General features: G+C 35.0%; 1 protein-coding gene across 8 annotated transcripts in view; it reads left to right on the top strand.

Moving 5' to 3' along the window:
* The window catches only part of LOC111509348 (beta-1,4-glucuronyltransferase 1), a 166,563-nt gene that overhangs the window by 117,040 nt on the left and 21,611 nt on the right, over positions 1-27,912 (top strand). For 5 of the 8 annotated variants that reach the window (XM_074169470.1, XM_074169468.1, XM_074169469.1 and 2 more), the window contains exons 3-4: positions 22,593-22,715; positions 22,774-22,814. In XM_074169470.1, the coding sequence (XP_074025571.1) occupies positions 22,800-22,814 (15 nt within the window). In that variant the 5' untranslated portion in view covers positions 22,593-22,715; positions 22,774-22,799. Of the gene's footprint in view, positions 1-22,592; positions 22,716-22,773; positions 22,815-26,395; positions 26,475-27,912 lie in introns of those variants that run through there. The other 3 variants (XM_074169472.1, XM_023165074.2, XM_023165073.2) reach the window with 2 other exon arrangements.

The raw sequence follows: 27,912 nt of genomic DNA, 5'->3' as shown, positions 1-27,912 counted from the left end.
CAGCTCCAATACAATGATAAAAAGCAGAAACAAACATACAAATACTATATTTATTAATACTCTCTTACCAAGTTTTATTCTATCTACCATTGTGGATGGATTTCAATAACTATTTTTTTAAAATACTTAATGAAGGACTAGATTTAATCTCATTAGGTAATTTATTGTATACATCAAACCCTTTGAAAAATAAAGAATTAATGGCACTTCTCCTATTTGTTCTGCATGAATGCAAATTAGTATGATTTCTTGTGGCATATTTGTGCACTTCTGAATTTAAACTAACAAATTCAGAAAAATATGATGGTGATAAGTTATTCAGAATGTTATATATAAACGTCATAGTTAAGTAATACAACCGTAAAGCAACTGGTAGCCACCGCAAAGTTTATTACATAATTCCGATTTCAGTGAATCTATTCACTTTTAAAACAATTCGCATACCACGATTTTGCAGTTTTTGTAATTGAGATGTTTGATTTAGATTAAACAAGAAAATAATAGAAGCACAGTAATCAAAATGTGGTTGGATAATCGCATTGTACACAGTCATTTTAGACTGGTGGATAAATTGCCAGAAATTCTGGCAAAGAAATATAGTTTTTTAGATATTTTTTTACCTATATAATCAAGATGATTGCCAAAAAGTAATAAATTATCTAACTGGAATCCAATATATTTGATACATGATACAATTTCAATGTTTTCATTATCAATTTGTAGATTTATTTCATTTACATCAAGGTTATTCCATTTATATTTTGTTTTAATAATCATTCCTTCAGTTTTCATTTTATTCAGTTTTGATTTATTTGCCATTAGGTACTCATTTACATCCTTTAATGCGGCATTCATTTTATCAATAGCTTTATCTAAGCTTGTATCATAGCATGACAATAGTGTATCATCTGCAAATAAATTTATAAAATCAATATTTTTAACAAGTTTATGTCATTTAAGTATAAGATAAAAAGCAGAGGTTCTAAAACGCTACCCTGAGGTACACCTATATGTATATCCAATTCCTGTGACAACTATCTTGAACTCTGACTTTTTGCTTTCTATGGGATAAATAGTCAGAATAACCATTGGTAAACATCACCATCAATGCCATAATCTCTTAATTTCATTAGAAGAATATTACGATCAATTGTTTCAAACGCCCTCTTCAGATCAAGAAAAACAGCTACTACAATTTTATTGTTATCAACTTCTTTTTTGAATTTAGATAAAGTGAGTTGTAATGCGGATTTACATGAATACTTTTTACGAAATCCAGATTGATTATTTATTCAAATTTCATTTTTTTTTTTAGTAATAGATTATGTTTTTTTTTCTCGATTGTACGTGTGGCAGCTTACCGACACCTCCGCTTAGAAATGATTCAAGAAAAGGTTGGATACTGAAGAGGTGACTTGATCAGTAATCATCGAAGAGTTAAAAAATTGTACCGTGAAATGTTTTGTGTCATTCCTCATCGTGGGTCAGCACAGTACGTAATAACGTAATAGATACGACCAAAATTAATGGGTCTATTACAATAGTAATGACATATTCAAGACTGAGACAATGGTATTTTTCCTTCTATAACTCTGTATATCCTTTAGTGTAGCAGTTGGCTGCAGGGGCAACAAAAACCTGTTGTACGCAAAAACCTTGAATTATCCGTGATCTGACATGACTGATACCCCCGTAGAACAATTAATTTTTATTGCGCAACAATAAATGGCGGAAAACGAGCCGAGGAACAGCATACAACGAAGTCTTCAGTTTCAATTAATTTTTTGTCGACAAATAATGATGAACTAGAAATGGAATGATTCTTCGTCGGAACAGGAAGAGGAAATGATAATGTAATGTTACAAATTAACACTATCAAATGATATAAATGAGAATGACCCCGAGAGTCTTTATCTTCATTTCTGAATGAAAAGAGGTACTGTAGTTTTGTTAGCAAGATAAAATGTACAGACCATATTAGCGAGGTTAATGATTGGAACTTCAATCCAGCAGTCTGACTCATTTTCTTATTTTTTATGTAAGATTCTATGTAATAATTATCCTTGAAAGTGTCAACTGTGTTTTCAATGACGCAGATAAACGAGTAAAGTTATCTTATTTGAAAATGTTTAAGTAATACATTTGATATACTATTTAGTGTTTCGTAGGACCATGTTATGTATCTAAACAAAATTTTTTCCACAGGGTGTTTTTATTTCTGTTATTTTCATCACTATTTCCCTGAAAACTAAAGTTGACGAGTTTCACGATATTGTTTTCAGTCTCAACATCAAATGTCTTATTCATAAAGACTCGTCTCCACTGGAATGCACTACCAGTGCGTAGCCCCGCCTCTACAAGAATACTAAGAATAGTCCACGATGAGCTGGAATGTTCTAGACTGTTGGAAAGTTCCAGATTATTCCCAAAGGTTCTGGACAAATGTGGAGGACACCCTCCATGCCCCTCATGGGTTGAGAGTCTCCACACTGTTACTGTGTGCAGAAGCTAGAATCTCGAGCATACACCCCCACTCATCCTGAGTGGACCTCAACCTGCTGATGGACACTTCAGCAAGATTGACATCTGACCTCCTGCGGTCGAAAGTCAGCCTTTAGGTGGTTGCACTTTCTTCATCTGTTATATTTATTTAACGTGGCTTCATTGAATGTAATTTTTGCATGGGACCACCTTACACTAACTGGAGACAAGTGTCTTTTAGTCGCGAGCTAATGTTTGATTATGATCTGAAAAAGAAGTGAATGTTATGTCTGTAAATACAATTTTTATAGTTACCGGAGCCGTCTGACAGCGATTCTGGGGGTTGGTCTCTGGTTCTGCTTCGTTGGCCTCTTGTGTTTGTCTCTTTCTTGGAATCTTGAGTCTTCCTTGTTGAGTGCTTCATGTAGATCGCGTAGCGCTGGACTGGTGTGTGATCGACCCTTTTCGAACACGTTTTCCGCGTGTTCTCCGATGTACGCGTCTACGTAGTGGATGTTCAGGTCCAGGTCCCGGCATATGAATGTATTTGGTATGTATCTTGGAGCGTTTACGGCGGCTCACACGCAAGCGTTCATAAACGTCTAGATTCTGCGTATGTATGTCGCTGCGCACTGGCCCCAGGCAGTGCAGGCATACAGGATGATTGGGAGTAGTACGGTCTTGATTAGCAGCAGTTTCACATGGAGCCCCATGTTGCTTTTGCGACCTATGATCGGATATAGTGGGACCAGAACGTTAGTCTTCTGTTGAGAGTGACTCCCAGGTATTTCGCTTCGTGCCAACTAGTTAAAGTTGTTCTCAGGCTCGGACACGTCTGCTGTGTATACCGAGAAGAAGTGTGGCGAAAGGACTGCACCTTGTGGGACTCTTGCTTTCAGCAATCGCATGGTGGAGAGTTCTTGTCCTACTCTGCAGCTGCATCCATCTGTTTCAATTCTGTCGTGCAAAACTCTGTCGAATGCTTTGGAGACATCTAGGAATATCGCTCCGATGTGGTATTCTTTGCCGAGGTTGAAACCTTCTGTCGCATAGTCTACTACCCTCAGGACTAGCAGCTCTGTCGAGTGTTCGGATCCGAAACCGAACTGTTCATCTGGTAAGATTTCCAGTTCTGCCACTTTGCTTATGGAAGGAGTTGAGCTTATTGGCCTATGGTTATCCGGAAATATGTGGTTCTTCTTTGGCTTCGAGATTTGTATGACCGTTGCCTCCATGAACGGGTACGGGAAATGTTGTAGTCTGAGTATACCGCAATACCCTTCCTTGGTAGGGCTTTCAGTGCCCGCTTTGGAATTTGATCCAGGCTGGGGCTTTTTGAGTGGCTAGGTGCCTCACGATGTCTTTCACTTCCCCGGGAGATGTCCGTGCCAGAGGTTCTGGAGGAAGAAACGATAACCCTTCTTCTTTGATAGGTGCTAGAGGGCTACCACACCATATGCTTCCATTGATCGGTATCCAATGATTTGGGATGTTTGTTCTAGGATGTTCCAGAACGTTCCAAGCTATTTCCGAATATATACTAGAATACTAGGACGTTCCGCGATGGAATATTGTGGAATGCTAAAGAATATTCTGGACTGTTTTAGGAATTTCCAGAAGATTAAAATTGTAGAAAGTATACTTTTCAGGTAAAAACAAAAACCCTTTTTCATGGATGAGGAATAAAGTTTTACCACAACATACGAGTATAACTTCCTATGACCTGAGATGTTCCAGGAAGTTTCCAAACTTTACAGATTATTCCTGGACATTTCGTCACATTCCAAAATGCCCCTGAATTTTCTGGCATAGTCGCGAATACTCTTGAATATTCTGCACTGTTCTAGAACTTTCTAAAGGCCAAAATTTTCAGCTCGTATATCTCCAAAAGCACTTTTTTTACGTAAAAACGGGAACCTCTTTCATGGACAAGCTGATGTGATTCTATGATAGAAAAAACTAAAGACATATTATTTGTTCTGCTGCACATGCGAATTCGGGTAGGATCATTTGTGATGATATTATACAAAAGATTAGGAAATATGAGCCGGGAGAATATTTTTGGTGGTAATCATTCACTATAATACAAAACAGCTTGAGGATCTCTTGGTTGTATTTATGATAATATCAGACTTACTAAGGAATTAATATTACTGGAATTTTTTCCTAACACCAAATCGTTATTTTTAACACCTCGACCCGTGTGATGATCACACGTGTGAGACATCTTCAAGAGGAAGAGTTTAATCTTTCTCTTTAAGATGATCACTTGGTGATCAAAACACGTATTTGGTGTTAGTTATATTCATTACTACACCAAAGGTTCCAAACAGTGCATCATAATTACTAAGGAATGAATTAATTCTACCATGAATATTAATCAACAAATTCCAATGAATATTACTGGAGTTTTATCCCAACACTAAACCGTTATTTTAACACCTCGACACGTGTTTCGATCACCAAGTGATCATCTTCAAGAGGAAGATTAAAAGGCTTCGTAGTGTATGACTTGTTTTAAATACTACATTCATATCTAGTTCCTTGAAAATCTTCCCAAAGTTCTTCATGTATTACAGAAGCCTAGACAAAACTGAATAATTCAAGAATCTCATTGAAATCCATTTCATGTAAATCCCTGAAAACAACGCGTGGGCCAATACCATACAAGCGTTAACGCTATCAACGTGACTTTATAGTTAATTCCGTAGAAGAATCGATTGAAGGAATATAAGTGTTCCGATTTCAAATCAATGATACTCCTGTCAATTTCATGAAACATTAATTAGGTAAAACCAACACGTACCTCTGAATGAATCAATAGATTCGATTGCAAGCTTCCAGAAATAATATTATGACTATGAGTTGACCCTGAGGGGTGTTTTGGGTAATTAGAGGCTTCGTCTATGAAGTAATTATATTCATCGACTAAGAGATTTTAAAATCGTGACTGACATGATGGCATCACTCTTTTATCAAAACAATTTTTTATAAGTTATTGATTATCACATACAATATATAGTGAAGGTTGAATGATGACCTCAAATATGCAATGTTGTTTAAGGTTATGAAAGATTTTCAAAAAAAATCTTTGAAACTATTTGTTAACGATTTTTGTAATATTCCAAAATAGATTCAATGGCGGTTTTTCGTTTCGAATATTCGAAATTAAATCCTAAACATATAAGTACATAATTTTTAGACATTGAATGACAAATGTACTTCCCCAGATGCAGTATTTTAATTCCAGTGTGGATTCTAGTTAAACTTTTCCAGCTCAACATTTTTCTCACCACTAATGTGGTGCTTTATCTAAACTCCCGTGATATAATAATGTATTTCTATTCAAACATGTGTATTCTTTATGAGCTAGGAATTTCACCTGCATATGACCACATATGCATGGAACACTGTAAATCATTCAATATTTTTTCATTTCTTGGTTTCCTTGTGGTTGGCACACCATTCATTCAATAAATTTGAAACCAACCAATTTTAATTTTTTACAACGGAAGTAGGTCTGCGAAACCAAATAAGTAAATATTTTCCAAGTTCGTTTCGAAACCTTGTTTACAATGTGTAATACTGGGAATATTGTGAAGAAAATTGTATAGAGTTATGGTGGAGGATGATTTGAAATCATTGATGAACGCGGGGTAACGTGCTACAAACTTATAATGCCTGATTCACGAATATTTTGAACGTTTTCTGTGTTTTTTTATTCCCCTTCAGAAATGTATGCTCTCCATGATCCCGATGATTTCAAATATAGCAATTACTCCTTTAACTATTTTTTTTCTTCAAAATAATAGAATGATCTGGTATAAAATCATTCTACTATTTATCTCAGCAGCAGCAAAGAACGATATATCCTTAGGTTTTGCCTCTAGCGTGGTCACTCTGCTTGAAAATTATCTTTCAGTCTCTGAGTGTATCATACTCAATAACAAAAAATCGAATACCCTTAAAATAAATAATGAGGTCCCTCAAGGATCGATTTTAGGACCACTTCTCTTTGTTTTAATATACTTCTCAGTTCTCACACTGCCTTCTTCACACTTCCATGCATTGGCCGACGATACACAGTTGTTTTTACAATTCGATGAAAATTCACTCAATATTGCGCTCGAACAGATGAGTCATGATCTGCACTCTCTGATAACTGAATCAAGTAAATATTGTCTATCTGTAAACCCATCTAAATGTTGTGTCATGCTCTTCGGTAGGCCAAATGCATAGAGTCGTTGCAGCGCATTGATTAACATTTCCATCGATGGGGTTCAATTACCAAAAAGTGACGTCACGAAAAATTTAGGCCTTTATCTCGATAATTCTCTGCGTTTCACTACACATGCTTCTCAGATTCTTAGGAAGGGTTATATGAATCTAAAATTAGTATACTCGAGTAAAAATCTTTTGGATAAAAAAAATGAAATATTACTTTGCGACGCACTGGTACTATCCCATGCCAACTATGCTGATCTTGTTTATGGTCCAGGACTCTTGAAATCTGACAGGCAGAGACTTCAAAAACTGCAGAATTTGTGCATACACAGTAAAAATAAAAATCTCAAAGTGAAGAACATTATCTCGATTCAAAGATATCTTGCTCTCCTATATTCATAAAGAAATATTTTTTTGAATTGAGAAACATATTCTCTCAAGTTGAATTTGAATCATTATTTCGAATGGACTGAATAAACGCTTTGGATTCAAGTAACTATTGAATCCAAAGTATCTCATCTGTAATATGAACAGCTATAAGTGGTAAGGAAAGAAACTAAATAATACATTACATATTATGATTGGTTTATTTGAAGCAATTGCAAATCATAAATATTATCCTGAAAAAGCATGTGTTAAAAAACAAAACGTGATAGAGAACTAAATTTTCTTTGCTAATCTTTGCTTAAATATCATATTCCAACCGCACACTTTTGAGAGATCATACAGTTATACAAATAACATAAATAAATATTCAATAAGAAAACATATATAAAAAAGGGACATATTTTTGACAAACTGCAAATTAACGAATAAAATGAAATCGAAGCCTATGAACAACATTACAACTCAGACAAGAAAATGAATTAATTTATTGGTAATTTTACACAAATGAAGTTTTTAAAACTAGATGCCATTCTGGCAAAGTTTACCGAATACTATAAGTTGGTTCACTCCAAGGAATTCGTTTGTCGGTACGGCTCAGGATTGCATTTTTTGCGATTTCCATAAATCATATCGCCGACAGACGATGTCCGGAAGCCGCCGGCCGCATGACAGTTATACGAGGGCAGTTCCTATTCGCGATATCTACAGGGGACGTTCCGAAGTTGAAACTTCGCTTGCTCGGTTGTATCAGACAGATAAACAAAGATACGAAAGTAGTTGTTTGTCGATTAACTTCTAGAAACATGATAGATAAACTCATGAATAAATGATCTAAGAAACAGATCAGAGTGATTTACTGATGAAATGATAAACATACGTTCAGAAAAACATGTTTTATTAACAAAAATAATACAATTATATAATGTTATATGTTTATATTTTGTTATATTTTGTTATATATATGTTACTATTTTGTCTCTGGAAATATCATAATAAAGATGAGATTTCAAAGATATTTCGTCTAGGCATAAAATACAATCTCTTTCTTTCTCCTTCATGAGTCCAATCCTGAATTCAATAACACGAAAAATAAAATCGTTGAAGCCTGGTTCAACAATCCAATTTTTCGTGAAACGATGAAGTGTACTTTTTGACGGTAATCTACAAATTGTTGAAAATTTTTTGTACGCTTTCGGACCAAGAAAATAAACAGTCAATGCAAACTGTTTGAATTCGTCACTATACCTGGACCCTTTTGGTGCTTTATTTATCAAAGAAAGCTGTGCTTTCAAGAGCTTACAATATTGCTCAGGATATTTTCGATCCAGAAACTTGAAAACATCATCCAGAGTAATTCCGGTTTCGTCCAGTGCTCTTTTCGATGTTGAAGCTACTGTTTTCTCTAATGATACAATTTTTTTTCGTAATGCCACTTTTCTTGGAGTTCCCGAAGAGAGTTTAGCAGATGTTTGGCTGCATTCATCTGAAAGAAAGATGTGCGTACTTTCAATAATTGTTTTCTTGTCATCGTTTTTGTTTCCGAAGCATATAAAAATAGATCAGGTAAGTATATGATATAACGAAAAGATATTTCACCTCGTGATCCTAATTGATCCGTTTGAACCTGAGCATCAATGTAAATAAAATCCTTGCTAGTACCGGCAATGGCATCATCATCTGGAAGGTTTAAATAACAAAATTGATATTGTAAATTTCATATGTTAAAAAGTGGAATAAGATTTTTTCATCATTTGAATCTATAAACTTCACTGAACCAACCTTTCTGAGAACCATCTTGAGGCAGACGTAATGAAGGAACAGCATAGCTATGAATACGAGAATTCACAATATCATCGGCTCTAAAATGTAAGCTGCAAATTTTAATTCTATTGTGACTCTGCTCTGGGGTAAGATTAGCATATCTATGATTCCCAATGAAGCCTAATACATTTTTCCAACGTTGACACCTAAAAAAAAATTCAAGTATATCAATCGATAAACTGAACATTTTGAAAAAAGATTGAAATGAGTTTGGATTGGCAAATGCGGTATATTTTGTTATGAATAATTTTATACAACAAAACCATAAAAGGTATAGATAGGTAAAATAAAAATGAATGGTGAATATATTGAATGCATACCTTTCACTGTACTTTGGGCAGCGGAAAAACGAAATACCTGGGCTTCCCACCGTACTCAGACAACCATCCACTGAGCAATACGTCGACATTTTCACAAAATAAATATTTCGAACTCCGAACGAACACAACACAATCACAATACCAAAGTTTACCGATTCTGTAGTCTTTGACAATACCAAACAATACGGACAACCTTTATATCTCGTGTGCCGACGAGAACTGGTAACTTCAAGCGACATACTGTACTACCTCGGCTGGTAATTACCCGCTGTCGCTAGCGGGCGGCGAGATTTCTCAGATGTCGAAAAATGAGCGAGTGACACGTCTTATAGTATTCTGTAGTCTTTGATTCTGGTAAATAACATTAGAAAAATCCCTATCGTCGATCAAGTTCTGTTTTCTGCTTTTGTTTATTCACAATTGCCGGAACATCACTTGGATTCTGAAACGAAAAAAGAAATCAACACATCATCCTTAGCCACTATTTCAAATATATAGAAAGGTAAAAATATGAAAACAGCAGCCACTTAATAAAAAAAAATCCAATAAAACCCTGTTCAAGTGGGTTCATTCCGTTAACCAACCCAATTGTTGTTCGCATGCGAATGACAATCCTCAAAATTTTAAACTTGTATGAGGTCTTATTATTTAACATACGATTCCTAGCAAGTTATCTGATCAGAAATAAATAATCAATTCAATTCATTGTTTTCACGTTTTTGGAAATTCATATTTCATCTCTAGTGAGTTTGGTAATATTTCTACCTATTTCTTACATTCCTAAAGGAAATCTATCAAATAATTTCAAGCTAAGTAGGGTATATTCAATTTGTTCCCAATGAATAACATAAAAACATTTCTGAAGTGATTACAGAAAGCAAAGACGTTTCGGAATTCAACAAACATTTACATGTTGAAATCAGAAAGTGGCTGTCACATATAGAAGCTTTTTATACCTACTGGTGCCTATTTTGGTTTTTGTAATATAATTCATTGTCGAAACTATAAGTACCTCTATCTTTCAATAAAAAATGAATATACACTTGCAGAGCTCAGCAAATGTAATAATGCATGTGTGAAAAATTACGGATCATTGGTATAATTTTCGCAAAATGAAGGCAAAATTAAGAGTTGCCGTCGCGCGGTATTTACTGATACATCGGAGTTTTATCTAATTATAATACTTACCCATGAAAATATCTTCCAACTGTGCAAGACTCCAGTGTTCTGAAATCTGTTCCATTATGGTTGATACAAAATAATCGGAAAGAAATTGCACTGCCTACAGACACAAAACACTTCCTCCTCAAAATCTCAACACACCAACATCACTTTCCAACACATACCTACTGGCGCTTACGCGATGCTTACAACGGAATTCCCCGCTCCCCTCTCACTTAAGAGGGTCATAAAAAGACCAGAGTACCACAGATTTTTTCAAACTGAAATGAATGAAATACTTCTTTACAAGAAACCCTGTTCATTCTATACAAAATTCCTGTTATTTTCAGTCGATCATAATATAGTTTTGTATGTAGATTCACAAAACTCTTGTTATAAACGAATAGAGTTATTTAAAGGGATACAGTATTAAATTCAAACAAACACTATGTGATCAGATCAAGTTGATATTGCTCTCCATTTGAAACAGTTTATTTTTCCCTTCAAATAGGTGATGGATTTTGATATGATATTATATTTTCTTGATTCAAATATTCATCTTCGCAATGATATAATCAAACGAATGATGTCGTTGAAATGCCAAGAAATTTGATTTCTTTGTTGAAGAAAGTGTGATTCTCTGGTGAAACATGGCGATGTTGGCTATTAATATTCTAAAAGAAACTTTTAAGTGTATGCGTTGTTTTAATGAATGTTCAATCAATAAAACTTTTTAACTGTGTATGCCCTACAGAGAGTTTTTACTGCTGTTATTTCCTTTCTTCACTTCTTTGGGCGTTTCTCAAATTTTTTGTTCAACGATGGAGAAGTAGAAAGCTCTTCCCCTAAAAAACCAATTCCAAGAATATTCTCTTTTCAATCAAAATTCTGAAAAATACTTTCAAGAAGTATTGTACCAAAAAAATGGTTAGGTTATCGTATTGAAAGGTGGATTGATTGTGTGAAGTACGATATCCCGTATGAGTATGTATCGTAAAAACTTTCTTACTTATTGCTTTGCATACTTAATAGCATCCTGTACCAACGCATTATTTTTAGACGTCGTGCATTTGTTCATTAAAGAATTTATGGAATGAGTCATTAGCTCAGTTAATTAATAGGAACTTTTCAATGTATTAAACGAATTATGTTCAGCATCATTTTAAACGATGGCTAAAAAGGAAAATCCGTGTCAAATTGAAATGCGTGAGATGTTTCGAGACATAAATTACTGGAATTTTACTGCACTCAAATACGAGTGTTTCGAATAATTTGTTTTCTAATGGAAAAACTCTGCATCTCTGAAGCTGATCTCAAGTCATATATGGGTGTTTTATAAACAAACTACTACATGCCTTGTCAAGTAATCAGTTGCATTTGTACCTTTATTTGTACCTGTATTTGTACCTGTATTTATACCTGTACTTGTACCTGCACTCGTACCTGGACTCGTACCTGCACTTGAACCTGGAACATTAACAATCTTGCTGCCTGTTGTCCTGTTCGTTATTCTAGAATTCTTCAAAATGGGGTTCCATATTCGATTGAGGTTCACCGCTTCTTCTTTTTGTTGAAATTCTCCATGTGTTTGTGGATCTCTATTGCCTCCGGTACTAGTCCGCTATGGTATCTCTGGTTGGGGGCAATTAGTTTTGTGTTTTCAATCAAAATTATGGTCTCTTTCACTAAGTGCGTGTTCTGCCACAGCTAAACGCCCAACACCCGAGCATAGAATTCACCATGGAGATTGAGCAAGACCAACGGATAGCTTTCCTAGATATACTAGTAGAACGATATGGTACCAGACTAACCCACAAAGTGTATCGAAAACTCACACATACAAATAGATACTTGCACGCACTATCGAACCACCATCCCAGCCAAAAGAGAGAAGTCATCTCAACCCTAACGGAATGGGCTCGGAGAATATGTGAACCAGAACATCTGGAGAGGGAACTGAAATACCTTGAAGTGACCTTGAGATCGAATGGATACAGTGCCTCCGAGAGCAGAAAAGCCATGAAACCTAAGGGCACCACGGTTCAGAAAGCGAAAAAGGATCAGATGGTTGCACGCGCATATCTACCCTAGGGTCACGGACATAATTGAAAAACTATTGGGCAAACACGACATCGAAACAGTCTTCAAACCCACGAGGAAGATACAACAAAGCCCCAGGTCGGAAAAGACAAAAGAGACCCATTATCAGCAGCAGGAGTCTATCGCATACCGTGCACTTGTGGAAAGGAATATATCGGAACCACCAAACGATCCATGGGAACAAGACTAAAAGAGCATTAAAGGAACTGCAGACTAGGCCAAACGGACCAGTCAGCTGTCGCAGAACACGCACTTAGTGAAGGTGACCACATAATTTTATTTGAAAACACAGGACTAATTGCCTCCAACTAGGGATACCGTAGCCGACTGGTACGGGAGGCAATAGAGATTACTCAAACACACGGAGATTTTCAACAGAAAAGAAGAAGCGGTTAACCTCAATCGAATATGGAACCCCATTTTAAGGAATTCTAAAATAAGGAACAGACAACAGACAGCAAGATTGTTAATGTTCCAGGTTCAAGTGCAGGTACGAGTACAGGTACAAGTGCAGGTACAAGTACAGGTACAAATGCAACTGAATACCTGAAAAGGCATAAATACGCTTTACGAAGCCTAAAAGGTAGTCATCGGACAGCAAGCCATGATGGTTAAACCTCTGAAGAAGCTAGCCACTCGCGCCAGCGAAACGTCAGGAAGAAATTCCAAAAATCCACGGCTTTCAAACTAGAAAAGCAATGACACCAGGTGTTACTGCTCCGGAATATATACACAGTTAGACCCTAAATCTATTCAGGACCGTATTAAAATTTGTTTTTCAACCCCACTAGGTTCCTAATGGATGAAGCAAAAGTTTTATCCATTTTCACGGGTCTACGTTAAACTGTTATATCTCAGTGAATGCATTATTGCACTTTTGCCAACGCAACACAGGTCTCGGGATTCGATGAAGTCTACGAAGAGAGTTTGGCGGAGGTTCTACTGGTGAGAAAGTTATCGAAGTGCTTGAAAAGATGGTAGTCGGTTGGAGCAAGATCTGGGGAGTATGTTGGGTGAGACAGAACTTCGATGCTCAGTTGTTTCGTTGAATTTTCGAACGTGCGTGCGGACGGACGTTGTTGTGGAGCAGGATCGGACCTCTTCTGTTGACCAGTGCCGACTGCTACTGACGCAGTTTTCGGTACATTTTGTCGATTTCTTCACAATAGGACTCCGCTGTGATGGTTTGGCTCGGTTGCAGAAAGTTAAAATAAATCAACACATTGACGTAATTTTGGCTGATGTAGATAAATATAAAGATATTGTTGAACGCCGGAGTCTGCAGATTTCCAGCAAGAAACCAGCTTCAAGATTACATCGTACAATTAAAGTGAACTATTCAAACTGTTGAGAAAGATGGAATAACATTCATTCAAAAATCGTATCTCGAAAGAATATTACCAAAAATATCCTGTGGTTTCAACTTATTTCTTCAAAAAAATTTTTATTATTCCCCAGAGTAAACGTTCATAAATATGGTTAGCATTGATTATCGAAACGTGTAATAATATTCATTTTTATTTGTTATTTCATTTCGGTTTCAAATCCACCAATTGATCAGAAAGAGGCGAAAGAAAAGGTTGAAACCCAAGTGTCCCATTCGTTTTCGGATAATTTAGAATACCTACAAATTCTACTTGACAAGAGAACGTCTACAGACAATCTAAGTTTTCTCTTCTCGCGATATATGTAGTGAATTTAATTCAAATAATATAGAAATAAAATTGTGGCAATAATGAATGAAATGTATCAAACCGCTATGAGAACAACAAATAATAGTCTTCCTGGAATCAGCTTCATTGATCTTTTGTTTTGGTTTCAAATAAACTCGATAACAGTGGAATCACATTTTTCTTCTCATTGAAATCGAACAAATTACACGTATTTCATTACCGTTCCTCTGAAATATTCTTTCCCATCGTCTTCAATAATACCTTCCAACTCGATTCCAGTCCTCACCAATGTAATCATCATTATTGCCTTTATTTGCAATTACTCCCGCTTTTTCTTTGTTTAGACTGAAGACCTTCGAAATGGCCTTGCACGTATACCCATCCTCTCGTCTTCAAATTTACATCTTTTTTGCGTATAATGGCGTCATGAGTTTGATAAAATATTTGCTTTCGACGTTAGGTCAATATTTGAGTTGTTTCTTCAATATCGATGTCGTTCATTGATTACGTTTGTAATTACCTTCTAGTCAAGGCTGTACTTTCTGCAATTAATTCAATCCAAACAAAATGCTGTAATTGTACAAATACCAAAAGTTAGTTGAACTTTTTATGATGAGTAACGATGATGAAAATGTCATAAAACGTATTATATACTGTAATACCTGTTTTTCTGTTTAAAATCTGTTTTTCCGTTAATCAGATGTCGCTCCCATACGAACGACAACTCTCAGAAGTTAAGAAACTTGTGCGAGCTAAGGACTAACGAGATCTTACCTTTTAATGTGTGATTCCTAACACGTTTTCAATATTTGTTGAAATTGGCCCATACTTTATGATAATCTATGATAACGTATTTGAGTAACTGTGTTTAATTAGTTGTTAAACAAATTTACTTAAATAATCTAACAATAGTTTTCTAACTATGTGGGATTATCACAAAACTGCAAAATTATAGCAAATCTGGAAGATTAGTTCAGTCTAACAAAATGCTTGTATGGTTCATTAAACCATTCTCAAGTAAAAATGTTTCATTAAAATTAAGAGTAGTTTAGTAAACCAAAACCGGCCGTAAGAAATAAAAATCTGAGTAGAAATTAGACAAATGTTTTTCTCTATCCCATATTTAAATAAATTCTACATATTTAAAGCTTTCTATAATAATTTTAAATCATTTAATTTAATATGTAATAAAATCAACTGGATTTACGTATCAAACAATCACAAATTTCAATATTAGGGGCGAAGTTCAACAAAGAAGAATTTTTCAATCATTGATCTGCCAATGTCATTTCACCAGACTTTCTACATATAAATTTAGTGAGGCTTGGGTTTCCAGATAACACACTATCTTTGTTAAAATCTTATTTGAGTAGTCGTTATATGACTGTCAAATACAACAATATTATGTCCAAGGAACATAATGTGACATCAGGAGTTCCCCAGGGATCAGTAGTGGGACCTTTACTTCTTGTAGTATTTGATAACGGTCTCTCAGAACATGTTGGCAATTGTCGTACAACTTGCAAATGAAGATGATACCACAATGAATTCCTGCATATATACTGTAATAAGCAAGTCCAGTTATCAAAGTGGAAAAGTTTGGGAAATAGTAAACGTGGAATTCAAGTGTGGATTTATTGAAGTGAAACTATTTTAAATTTATTCAATATGAATTTATAATAGATTTGAGAAAAGTTGCAGATTTTTTTCCAAAACACATTTTGACTTTGATAAAACAAAAAGTTGTGGACACATTTTCATGCAGTTACATCGGAAACTATAGAGGATTTCATCTCAAACACAATTTATTTTGTATCATTCAGTGACAATAAAATACTGAATATAATAGCTGAGCTAGAAATTAAAAAATTGATAGGTAAGGTTTAGGATACATATATTAAATTACAAAAAAAATCACGGCAACACAATTTTATGAAACCTTGCAAGTGATTTCATTTCTAGTAACTTTGAACACATTTTGGATAGAACGGGTGCCATGTTTTTTTCATATATATTGGCATATCTGCCATTTTAGATGAAGATGAAAACACACTGATGGGATTTAGGTTAGCCTAGTAAAGCAGAACTTAGCAGAGCTACAAAACATTTTTTCGATTTTATTTTTTATACACCAAATATGGTTCAGTGAATGTTGCCAACAGTCAGATGACAAATACGAATTCAGGTAATAGATCGTTATTATTGAAACCAATTGAAAAACTTCAGAACAAAATTATAATCATTATCCATCAATTTCACAATAGAGAAGGAAGTCCACAACGAATTGTTATTCTGAAACGTATTGGTGAAGAGGACCGACACTAAATGGGACACATCTGTATATCGAAAACCCGCTCACACAGGACAGTATCTGAACCAAGAATCCAACCACCATCAATCGACTAAGAGATGAATCATCAAGACTCTACTAGACCGTGCTTTCGGGCTCTGTAATACAAAGGGAGGTCTCGAAAAGGAACTAGGCATCATCAAAAATGACCTTCAACGAAATGGTTACTCTAGAGTGATAGAAGAACAGGGTTTAGCTAGAAGACAGCAAGAGCTCCACAAGGAATAGGAGCCGCCACAACCAGTACTTGTACTTCCCTACATCAGAGGATTATCGGAAAGGATAACAAGGATTGGGTCCAACTATAACATCAGAACCTGTTTCAGATCTGGGAACACTATCCCTAGCAGTCTCACGAAATCCAGGCCACTAAACGCGGACTGCGATTCCAAGAATTGCATTTACCGGATACCCTGCAAGTGCAGATAATCATATATCGGTGAAACTAAAAGGCCATTGAAAGTTTGCATTACCGAGCACAAGAAACACACTCATCAACATAACATCAAGTGGGCTCAAGCTGAAATCATCCACAAAGAGGAAGGACATTCAAAGAAGCCGCATATATGTTGTCCAACAACGCATTTAGCCTAGCTAGCGTAGAGATACGCAATATATGGAAACCTCTAATCAAGCGGAACACGACCAACTCCCGCCAAACGGTCAGCTTCCGCTAAAATCGATGAAACGGAGAGAGGGAAGAAGGGATAGGTGAAAGCACTCGAATGACCTATAAATAGTCAGATCTCTGAGGAATTCCAGTTATCACCCGAAGACGGTTGGGGATACTAACAATCGAAACGTGAAATGAAGTAACTTGGTTTAGAATCTTTTAGTTTTGAATTTTCATGTCTTGATAATAATTTTTTGATTTTCATCTTTTGTTAATAGTTCGAATTTGTATTTTATTTCATTATAATTTCAGTATTTTTTTGCTTAATATAATTGTTATTTTTCAGCTAGACTTCTCAATTTTTCACAGACTCTTTCAGGGATTTCAAATTAATTTATATCATATTAGATATGGAAGTCCGAACTAATGTAACCATGAAACCATGAAACATTGTTAACCACCTTCAAACAAACGTCAAAATTATAAGGTGTATATACAAGTTGAACTACAAGGAGTCCACAGTCAACTTGTATAAACAAAAAAACTATTGTCATCCCAAACATAAATTCAAATTATATACCTTCATTCATTTGGCCAAAAATAAGCTCAAACATTCAAATTTGACTTTCAAAATCAATAGTGACCAACACATTCATTCGACAAGATATTCAGGCAATCTGAAATTAATGAAAATAAAAACAAATATTGGGCAGTATTCGATTTATTATGAAGGTATCAAATTTTACAATGAGCTACCGAATGCTTTAAAAAAATGTAATAAACAAAAATTCCGGATGAATTTGAAAAAATATTTATTGTTTGTATAGATATATTATCTAATGAGTACATTTATGTTCATGTTGATAATATTGTATATGTGTGTGTATATATATGTATATTTATATTTTTTCTTCAAGCTTCAGTTCTGATTTATCTTTTTTTTTGTGTGCTCTGTTCGTACTCAGTTATGTTATAGTTAGTTTTTTTATCATTGTTTTTTTTCCTGCTATAAATATTGTATGTTTTTTGAGAAATAAATTTTTATTATTATTATTATGTATCATAGATTTCAAATGGTGGAATCCATTGGTAGAAGAACATTTCATGTATGAATGCTTTAATAGGTAATGGAATTCAAATTATGTCACATTTCCCACCTTCTTCTGAATTCGAATGGACCTTGTTTCACCTTGACTATAGTATAATTAGGAAATGTTGATATTCCAAATTTTTTGAGCAAGGTACCGGCGCTGAATACAAAGAGCTGCATTAAGTCTGATTCGCCTTCAGGCCTGCCTTAAACTCAAAGTGAGACGGTCAAGAAGACAATGGCATTTTGAATGCCTCTATCTTGAAATGGACTGACGCACCGGTATATCGTTACCTATTTTTTGTTCATTCACGAATCGGTTACGTTTGAAACTAGCAAGTAAGAAACATATTTATGCCTCAGACTTTCCGTTCATCATCATAACTACTGTACAATGTGAGTCACGTGTAGCTTCCATCAGGACTTTGTGTCCTATAAAAGTTTTAGATTCATCAATTTTGCATTTTTCATGCAGACATTTATGAAATAATTGGAAATAATTGGAAAGGCACATCGATTTTATTTTCAAGGAATATTGCTACAAAACTGTAATCATAACTATTTATTTCAATGGCCAAATATTGAATATAACAATGATAAATCTTTAACAAAAAACAAAGTTTTTACGCGAGTGGATAAGTTTTTGGGCAAACTACTTATTTTCGGAAAAATAAGACTTTATTTGACTTTTTGCTTTATTCAAAAACAAAACTGACAACAATGGTAACTATATAAAACAATAAACAATATCAACTTCAATACTAGATGTGAAATCAATTCACAACAGATAAGGGCAAAACCACTATTATCATAAGTGAGAAATAATATGTAGAGAATACTTCAGATTTTCTGAATGCTGCCACAGACGAGGTTGCGAGAAACAACCTCACCAATTTGTTTCGTGAAAAATAAAGGAAACTTTGGAGAATGAAAAAAAGCTAGATTGGTAGTGAATCCACCACCATTTAAACTTCAATAACAATAACACAAAGTTACACAAAGGAAATCATAAACAAAACCAGACCGGTGTTTTTTGTTACAGCATATGAATTCAAAAATAAAAATTCTGGGTAAGGCCAAATTAATTTTTTTCAATAAAGAAGTTTTCCTCAGTATTCTTCCATTTCAAACTATCAGTCTTGCAGAAAACCCATTGCTATTGGACAAGAGACAAAAGGTCGAACAATCCTATTGTGCAACAGAAAATATTACATTTGCAGGCTTTGTGTTTGTCGCAGAATTACTGTATTGTTCAGATAATTTCGATAACCTTGTTATAAGGCCCGCTATAATCATTCTCAAAAGAGCCATACTGACCCCATTAAGATAATAAAATGAGTCGTTAGGTATTTCATTTGAAATTATTCAACAGAACAAGCAAAGTTGCATACCAGTCACCGCTTCAAAGCATCAAATTACTTCAATTTTTCGATTGGTTTTTCATTAAATCGGTATCACGTTTCTGTACCTGGTGATTTGTGAAGGAATTGAGAAGGCTGTTATTAAGAGAAGGTATGTTTGAGTATTGTCCAGCTTAACAATCTTTTCGTTAGATCAAAAGTTGAATTAAGTTGGTGTTTTTGTGGCAGGTATTCATATTTTTCCATAGAATTCGAGCAATTGTTCATATTGAAGGATTTCCTGATGTTTGATATGCTTGGTATATTTGAATGCCTTTTGTTGATGTCAGAACAAGAAGGTAAAGATCCCGTTTCTCGTTGATTGTTCTCATCTGATCATTTTTGGATGGTTTTGTCAATTTTAGTTTCGTTTATAAGTTGTGAAATGTCTGTATATCCTTCAGCAACGTTGGTAGACTTTCAAGCACTCTGTCTCTTCAAATTTTTTATGTGAACACCATTATCAGCAAATAACATCGCTGAAGTTCAAAGAATGCTATGGCATGTCTAATTTTTAGGATTGGGTAATTTAAAAAACTCTGCGATTCTTAGATCGGGATTCCCAAATCTGTGGATACTAAGAGGCTGAGGAATTCTGATTTCTTCACTCTATAACAAACGTTCTTCCTTTTAAGATATGCCATAACCTTTCGGAAAGTGGCTATGTTTACATTTTTCTCCACTGAAGAATATATGCTCCACAAAGTAGAGGATTTGACAGTCTCAGATTTTTGCGCCAAATAACCCAAAGTTAAAACTGTAATAGTTTTCAATCTCTTCATATCCATCCATTTGAGAACAAATCATGAACGTTTCCGTATCTGGACTTTGATTTCTCAGGCAATAATTAAGATGTAGCAGGCACATTTTCAAACTCACTATCGCTGTTGTTTTTTGTAGTTTGTTGCGATGATTGCGAACAAAAAACATGCAATTTCATGCCAAATAGTTGTCAGTTATTATTTTGCTGCTATCGTAATGATCAACTGCATTTGTCAAAGCCATACCTATCAAAATTTCATATATATACAATGACAACAATTTTATTTTTCCCGGCCTGGTCCGGGAAGAACGTACTTCCCGAAAAATGCTAATTTCTTAAGAAAAAGCATCCGGAAAGTGGGTACTTCCCCAATGGTTACCGAAAAAGGTAATTTAGTTCATGGAATATTTAGCGAAAAAATTAATACCTAAAAGAAGGTGAAGTTACTGTTCTTTAAACATGATGGCGTTGTGACAAGAAATGTTTCATGTAATAACAATTTTATGGAATATCGGCATAAATGAGTCTCCCCTGAAAATTATATTCAACGAAAATCTGATTTCATGACTAAGTCTTCGGTACGAACTATCAAGGTATTAGCATGGTTAAAATAGTGCTTCCGTTCAAGTGGCAGATATTGTCTTACTATCTTCTGAATATTACTGGAGGAAGATCTTCCTCTTGAAGATGATCACTTGGTGATCGAAACACGTGTCGAGGTGTTGAAATAACGGTTTGGTGTTGGGAAAACATAATTATTATCTTCTGATTGAGAAGCTAACATTTCGGGAGCTTCCCTAGGTGTTTGAAATGAGAACTGCACAAGGTTGAAGAGGTTGAAGACAATGTAGTTTATCGCTACAATTCGCTCGAATTGTGATCATGCGGATGTACTTTTCAACTTGTCAATTCGACGCAGGAATCCAGAAATTCAAAACTCTTGCTTGCGACTCAAAAATATCTTACTAACTTCAAAAAGCTGGCTCATCTGCAATAATTTGGATTAAACTCTTAGGAGAATCAAAAAAAAAATCAAAATTGCCCCAAATCGACAGATACTACATTATTTTTATTTTCAATTTAATGTAACTTTTCTAAACTCTTCGAGATATGTATGCAAAATTTTATGTACTCCCATATTCAAAAAGTTATTTCCCCTATTCAGCATGGTTTCGTACAACAAATATCATGTATGATAAATCTTGCATGTTTAAATCAATATTTCTGTATGTACCTAGACAAGCAAAAACAAGTTGATGTTGTTTATTTAGACTTTAAAAAAGCCTTCAATCAAATAGACCAGTATGTTCTTCTCAGCAAATTGACAAAAGTAGGACGCTCTAACCAACTGCTTATTCTAATTGAATCATATCTAGTTGACAGAAAACATTTCATCGAATATGAATCTTTCAAATCGGCTCAGTACGTAGTTTCATCTGGGGTACCACAAGGTTATAATCTTGGACCTCTTTTATTTTTAATTTTCATTAATGACTTGGCAGAAAGCCTCTTTAAATATTCCTAGCCTACAATTTGCAGACGACCAGAAACTGTACTATAAAATCGACGACATTACTGACTACCAACATGTACAACATGAATTAGATGTAATCAAACTTTGGTGTAATAATAATCGTCTACAACTGAACGTGTCCAAATTTAAAATAATATAATTTGCAACAAAAAAGCGAACTTTAATGTACGATTATTCAATCAACAACAACAACAACAATATACTCTGTTTTAGCATTCACTTTTATACATTTCTATATTCCATTATTTTCAATATTCATTTCATATATACCCTGTAATAATAGCATTTTCTGTAACTGGGTACTGCTGTTGAAAATAAATCTTTTTTTTTTAATCATACCATCCTTGTAAATTGTCATATGCAGTCTAATGCAGAGTTGCAGAATTCACAACTTAAATCTGACAAACTACTTCAACATGTGCGATCAACGGCCATGAGCTCAACGAATAATTGCCGTAGTAAATGTATCAAGGTCAGAATTCATCTCAGAATTTGCATCAGACGAATTACGTTAACAGTTTTTTTTCTCTTATACAATGGCAGGATAAAAATAATTTAACAGCCTCAGTTCGCCGATCAAAGCAGAATTGCTAATAAAATTCGACCTTGCTTCTGAAAGTTAATCAACTCGCTGCTTCGCAAAACAATACAAGTACTTTTTTTCTTTCTTTGCAGGAGGAACCAATGAGCAACCCGATCGGATAATTTCCATGAAGTGCGGAACTCTTGATCAATGGGCCTATTAAAAATCCGCGACTATCTTCATTCGAGACCTCCTGGCAGAAAAAAGATAACGCTGTAAGTGACAAAAGTGTTTCGAGTTCCTCAGTATTGTTTTTTATTGTTTTTCATGTAGCTCTATACGGTAGATGACTTGGAAACATGGAAAGAGCCAAGGTATGTTGCGATACAAATAGATCAGTGTGTTTGCTTTTTGCACCTAACCTTGTATCAAATCAGATCAAGAATATAAATCATGTCATGTTGATGGTAGTGGATTCCACGATAACATAATTTTAATAATTAAATTTCTACTGAAATGAGAGTGACTTATACCAAAAACAATGTAAGTAATTTAAAATTCGTTAGATATATTTTTAGCTTGTAGGTTCAACAGATACTTTTTGATATCCTTTTCAACAGATATTAAAAAAATCTTATTGTAAATAACGAATTTTCGAACTAAATCAATTGAAATTGACAGGGTATGTTTCTAGGAGAGATTAATTTTTGAGAAAGTTTTTCGCCTTCTACTTCTCCATCTTGATACAAAAAATGTGGAAATCTTCCAAAGAAAGGAAGGATGCAATCAATTTCAATAATTAAGTATATACAAAGATGTGTAGATCAAGCAAAGAAGTAACTTTCAGATAGAAACTGGAAAAAAGGGCTTTCGAAGCAGCTATTTTCATATAAACATTGAGTTACAAGAAAGAAAAAATTTTTCTTGACACTGAAAGAACGGATTTTCAGGTATTTTCCATACCATTTTCGTGTTCAACTAATTTTTTTTCAAGGACAAAAGCTGAAGAGCCATACCAGCAAACCCTCATACCACACACGGTCGGGTCTGACCTCTCTGAACCTGTACGTTAAGGAGGTTGCGTTAATGGCCATGTTACGATTGCGCACAGCTGGTGTAAACCTCGAAGTAAGAATGGGCCTATGGCGAGAAGCGCTTACTGCGCAACCTTTATTTCGGGCAACCAGTGATGCAATTGAACCCAGGTTTGTGTTTAATAAACCCTACAAAATAAAATAAAACGGACACAGAGTCAGATGCTACAAATACAATACGCATATATACAGACGGCTCAAAATCCAAAGAAGGCTTGGAATGTGGAATGTATTCCAGATCACTAAGACTGATTAAGTGGGGAATGGGAAAAAATACCAGCGAGGTCCAAACCTAACTGGCGGGTATCTTAATCGTCACAAAAAAATAATCAGGAAAGGAATTTCTGGCAAAAACATAATCTGCACAGACAGCAGACAAGCCCTATTAGCCTTGAACAGACAACGTGTTACCTCAGGGCTAGTACTAGAGTGCCACCAAGATAACAGTATCCAGAGGTGGGTTAAAGGACACGACAGGAGTAAAGGTAATCGCATAGCCGACTCTTTAGCCAAGGAAGCGGCTGGACTAAAAATTTTAGGACACAGTGGCACCTACGGCCTGATCACTTCGACAGTTGCGGAACTAGCCAAATGTTACACCCATGCTGAATCCCTAAAGAGATGGGATGGAATCAAAGGATACAATCTTGCGAGGATCACCCTGGGTGACCCTGGGAAGCTGGCGCCGAAAAAATATCTGGCGATGACCAGAAAAAATCTATGCTCAACAGTAGGAGTTCTGACTGGTCACTGTCAACTAAGGAAACACCTCCTTAATATGGGGCTAGTGGACACACATCTATGCAGGATGTGTGAATAGGAAGATGAGACTGTCAGGCATGTCCTATGCGAGTGTCCGGAGTTATCGTCAATAAGAGAGTGTGTGTTCGGCGAGTCTTGGAGATGTAACCCAGTGACCTGTCCACCTTCCTGGAAAGGACAGGATGGACGATGACCTAGGAGGACAACTCTTCGGGAGGATGTACAATGGGTCAAATGTGGCCTAAGTGCTGTGGGCTTACTCTCACCCTCCCTACTCTAATGTTACAGATACCACACACGGTCAAAGGCCTCAGAAATATCAAGCGCAACAGCTCTTGATTCTCCATGTTTCTCGATTACGTTATTCCAAATATGGGTGACATACGATATAAGGTCGCCTGTTAATCTTTGTTTCCAAAATCCATATTGATGATCGCTCAAGATGTTGAAGCCTTCCAAATATTTGAGGATATTATGGTAGTTTACGACTTTTTCCACGATTTCTATAGTTATTTGAAATATTTGTCTTGCCCTTTTTGGAAATAGGCTGAACGCGAACAATCTTCCAACAAGAAGGAAAACCCCCTTTTATTGTAAGGCAGGTTAAAAAGTCTGCAAAATACTGGTGCGAGTTCATTTGCTTGTTAAGTACGATGACGGGCACTTCATCAGGGTCAGACACCTTGTTGATATTGTGAAGTTCTTTGCTTTAATTTATCCTAAGTTTGCAGCTGTTGCTGCAGGTTTTTCGTTAGAAGGTCGTTTCATTGAAAAAGGAATATATGCAACCATGGATGATAGAATAACTTTCTTGACTTCAGAAGCACAAGTTGATGAAACAAACATCTAGCCAGGGTAAATTTCGGAAATGACCTTGAAGATCCTCCCATTCAGCTGATCTGTAATGCCAAACTTTGTGCAGCTTAGATTGTTCTCCAACATTCATCGGTAACACTCAACACTGAAATGAGTTTGAGGCCAGAAAATTCCAATGGAGACCTTATAATGACTGTATAAATTTCTGGATTAGTTGTTAGGTATGGATCCAGAAGACTAGCTTATTCTCCATCATGGTCAGGAATCCTGGTTGGCTCATTTATAATCTGAGTAAGTCCGCTGCTTATTGCAAAAAACAATGTCGAAGTTAACATTGAATTAACCGAATATGGAAATTTCGGCACTGGGATGATTGATTTGCAGAAAGTCGATGGTGTTTGCAAGTGAATAGAGTAGTGGCCTATAATGTTCAACTCATTACTTTTCTCGAATGTTAACATTCCACGCAAACTTATACTTCAACCCGCTCACATGACACAAAAAAAATCAATATAGATGTCCAAATATCCAAATATCTTTATTCACTTTGAATTGAAGAGGGAATATTTTGAGGATAGACTAATTTCATGATGTTATGGAAGAAAGTAGTATATACTTTTATAATGTTATCCAAAACGGTGCTGCTGCTGTGTTTTGCCGAAAACTCCAAAGTGCACCATTGAGGATGATAGTGTTACGTGTGAGTGATATTTTATATTAATACCAATATCGCATTGTGTAACGTTCTTATAAAGATATGTTTCATTCCATAGCGAATGTTTTGTAATACAAATTGAATTGAAAACAAGATTTTCGTGCAATTTGGTATTCATATGAAAGTAGTTGTTTCAGACGGGTTTGTTCTTCCAGTTTGAATCTGAAAAAAACTGTGTATACACATACGAAGTCTGTTAAAAAAAAATTCCAAGTACATTCAGGCATTTTTGTCGGAGACATTTTCACTTTGATATATCTTACTGGAATAATTATTTCGGGAATGCTAAAAGATAAAAGAATATTATTTAGATCGAATGAAAAATATGATTACGTTCGATTTAAGTTAGGCTCAGTTCAAACTTCAAAAATCGGTGATTTAGTGAACCTATATAACACTTAACAACACTCAACTGTTTTTTGTAAAATTGTACATGTGTTGATATATTTTTCTATCATCAATTCATGGAATAATATGTGTTTGAAATAGAACACATCTTCCATAGATTGACAGGCATGTAAAACTTACATCAAATTTGCCATTTTTTGTTCCATGTCATTTCACCAATAAACTTCAAAATATTTGTGGTGAATTTTTCAGTTGAGAGCATAGTTATTCGTTGAATTTGGTCGGTTATGAAAAAAATGGTGAGTCTACTACAAGTACTAACAATGGGAACGGGTTTTAAAGCAAATATTCGCTTCATAAGTAACAACAAATTTCACTAAAGTTTGTTTCGGGCTTTTAGTAGTTTGTAGTCCTATACACACATTTGTTCGTCAACGCAATTCTTTGGTTACTCTCGATATAGTAAAGTGAATGTATACATGAAAACAACCTCAACACAAGACTGGAAAAAAGAGGTAATGAAATTTTTCGTGAAACTTTGCTTGATTTGTTGGATGCATTGATGGATGATAAAAAATGAAAGTAAGTACATCTAAGGTATGTACTTTTGTTCAACATCAAAACTACATTATCATACTGTATTTAAGAAATATGTAAATTTAAGGAGTAACTTATTCAACGGGTGTGAAGTTATTCACATCCACAAAGTATACTGAGAAAAAAATATATTTTTTTTTTCATTTACCGACTCTGCACATCTACCATTTTTCAATATGATTCGCTTATTCACTGATTTAGTGAAAAAAAAAACCGTCCTAGTTTATTAAACTGTCTGAAGGGGTGAAAATAGGATGGAAATATTTAAAAAAATCGTAACATAAAAAATCGACTTTGTACACCTACAAGATTGAGATATCTTATTCCTGATGACTAATTCGACAAAAAAACTTCATGTTATAGTTCTCCAGGCCATCTGAGGGGGTGAAAATGGGATGAAAAATTGAAGAAATCATATATTCAAAAATTGAGTTTGTGCACCTACAACATTAAAATATGTTGTTCTTGACAGCCGATTTGACGAGAAAAACTTCACGTTATGATTTTCCAGGGTGTCTGAGGGGGTGAAAATGGGGTGGAAACTTGAAGAAATCATATATTCTGACGGATTATATTCAGTATCGAAAATTAAATGGAAATACTATATTTCACAGAATCGATCTTTTCGAAACAAAATTGTTGTTATCATTAATTACTGTAAAATATATACAAAAACATGCTTTTACTAACTCTAATGTTCTCCTTTGTTTTAGTTTTATGCGTTATGAAAATCAAGAGGCTGATATGTTTCTTTGAGGCTATTTATTGCTACAGTTCAATCAAATATTTATTCATATAGAGATAGAGCATCTGAAAGATGCTGACTTTGCAGCGGTATCATACTGTTTCCGAAGTATCTAGTCCTACATACAGTACACTAATATTTATTAATTCATAACATTAAACAACTAATATGGTATAAAAGTTTACAGTCACCTCGTGCCCACTCCATTTCCACCTTCTCAGAACTGATAAATTCGGACACGGTGTTTTTTTCTTTGTTAAATCGATCTTGTAGGTGTTCTAATTCAATTTTCAAAGATGTTTTTTTTAATTTTCACTCCCTCAGACGGCCTGGAAAACTATAACGTGAAATTTTTTTGTGTCAAATAGATCATGATAACATATCTCAAATTTGTA

The sequence above is a fragment of the Leptinotarsa decemlineata genome, unplaced genomic scaffold (genome assembly GCF_025532065.1).
Source record: "Leptinotarsa decemlineata unplaced genomic scaffold, Ldec_3_MD MMD2_P_RNA_scaffold_5, whole genome shotgun sequence".
Classification (NCBI taxonomy): Eukaryota; Metazoa; Arthropoda; class Insecta; order Coleoptera; family Chrysomelidae; genus Leptinotarsa; species Leptinotarsa decemlineata.
The sequence above is the reverse complement of the archived record's forward strand: the minus strand, read 5'-3'. Positions and strand labels throughout refer to the sequence as shown.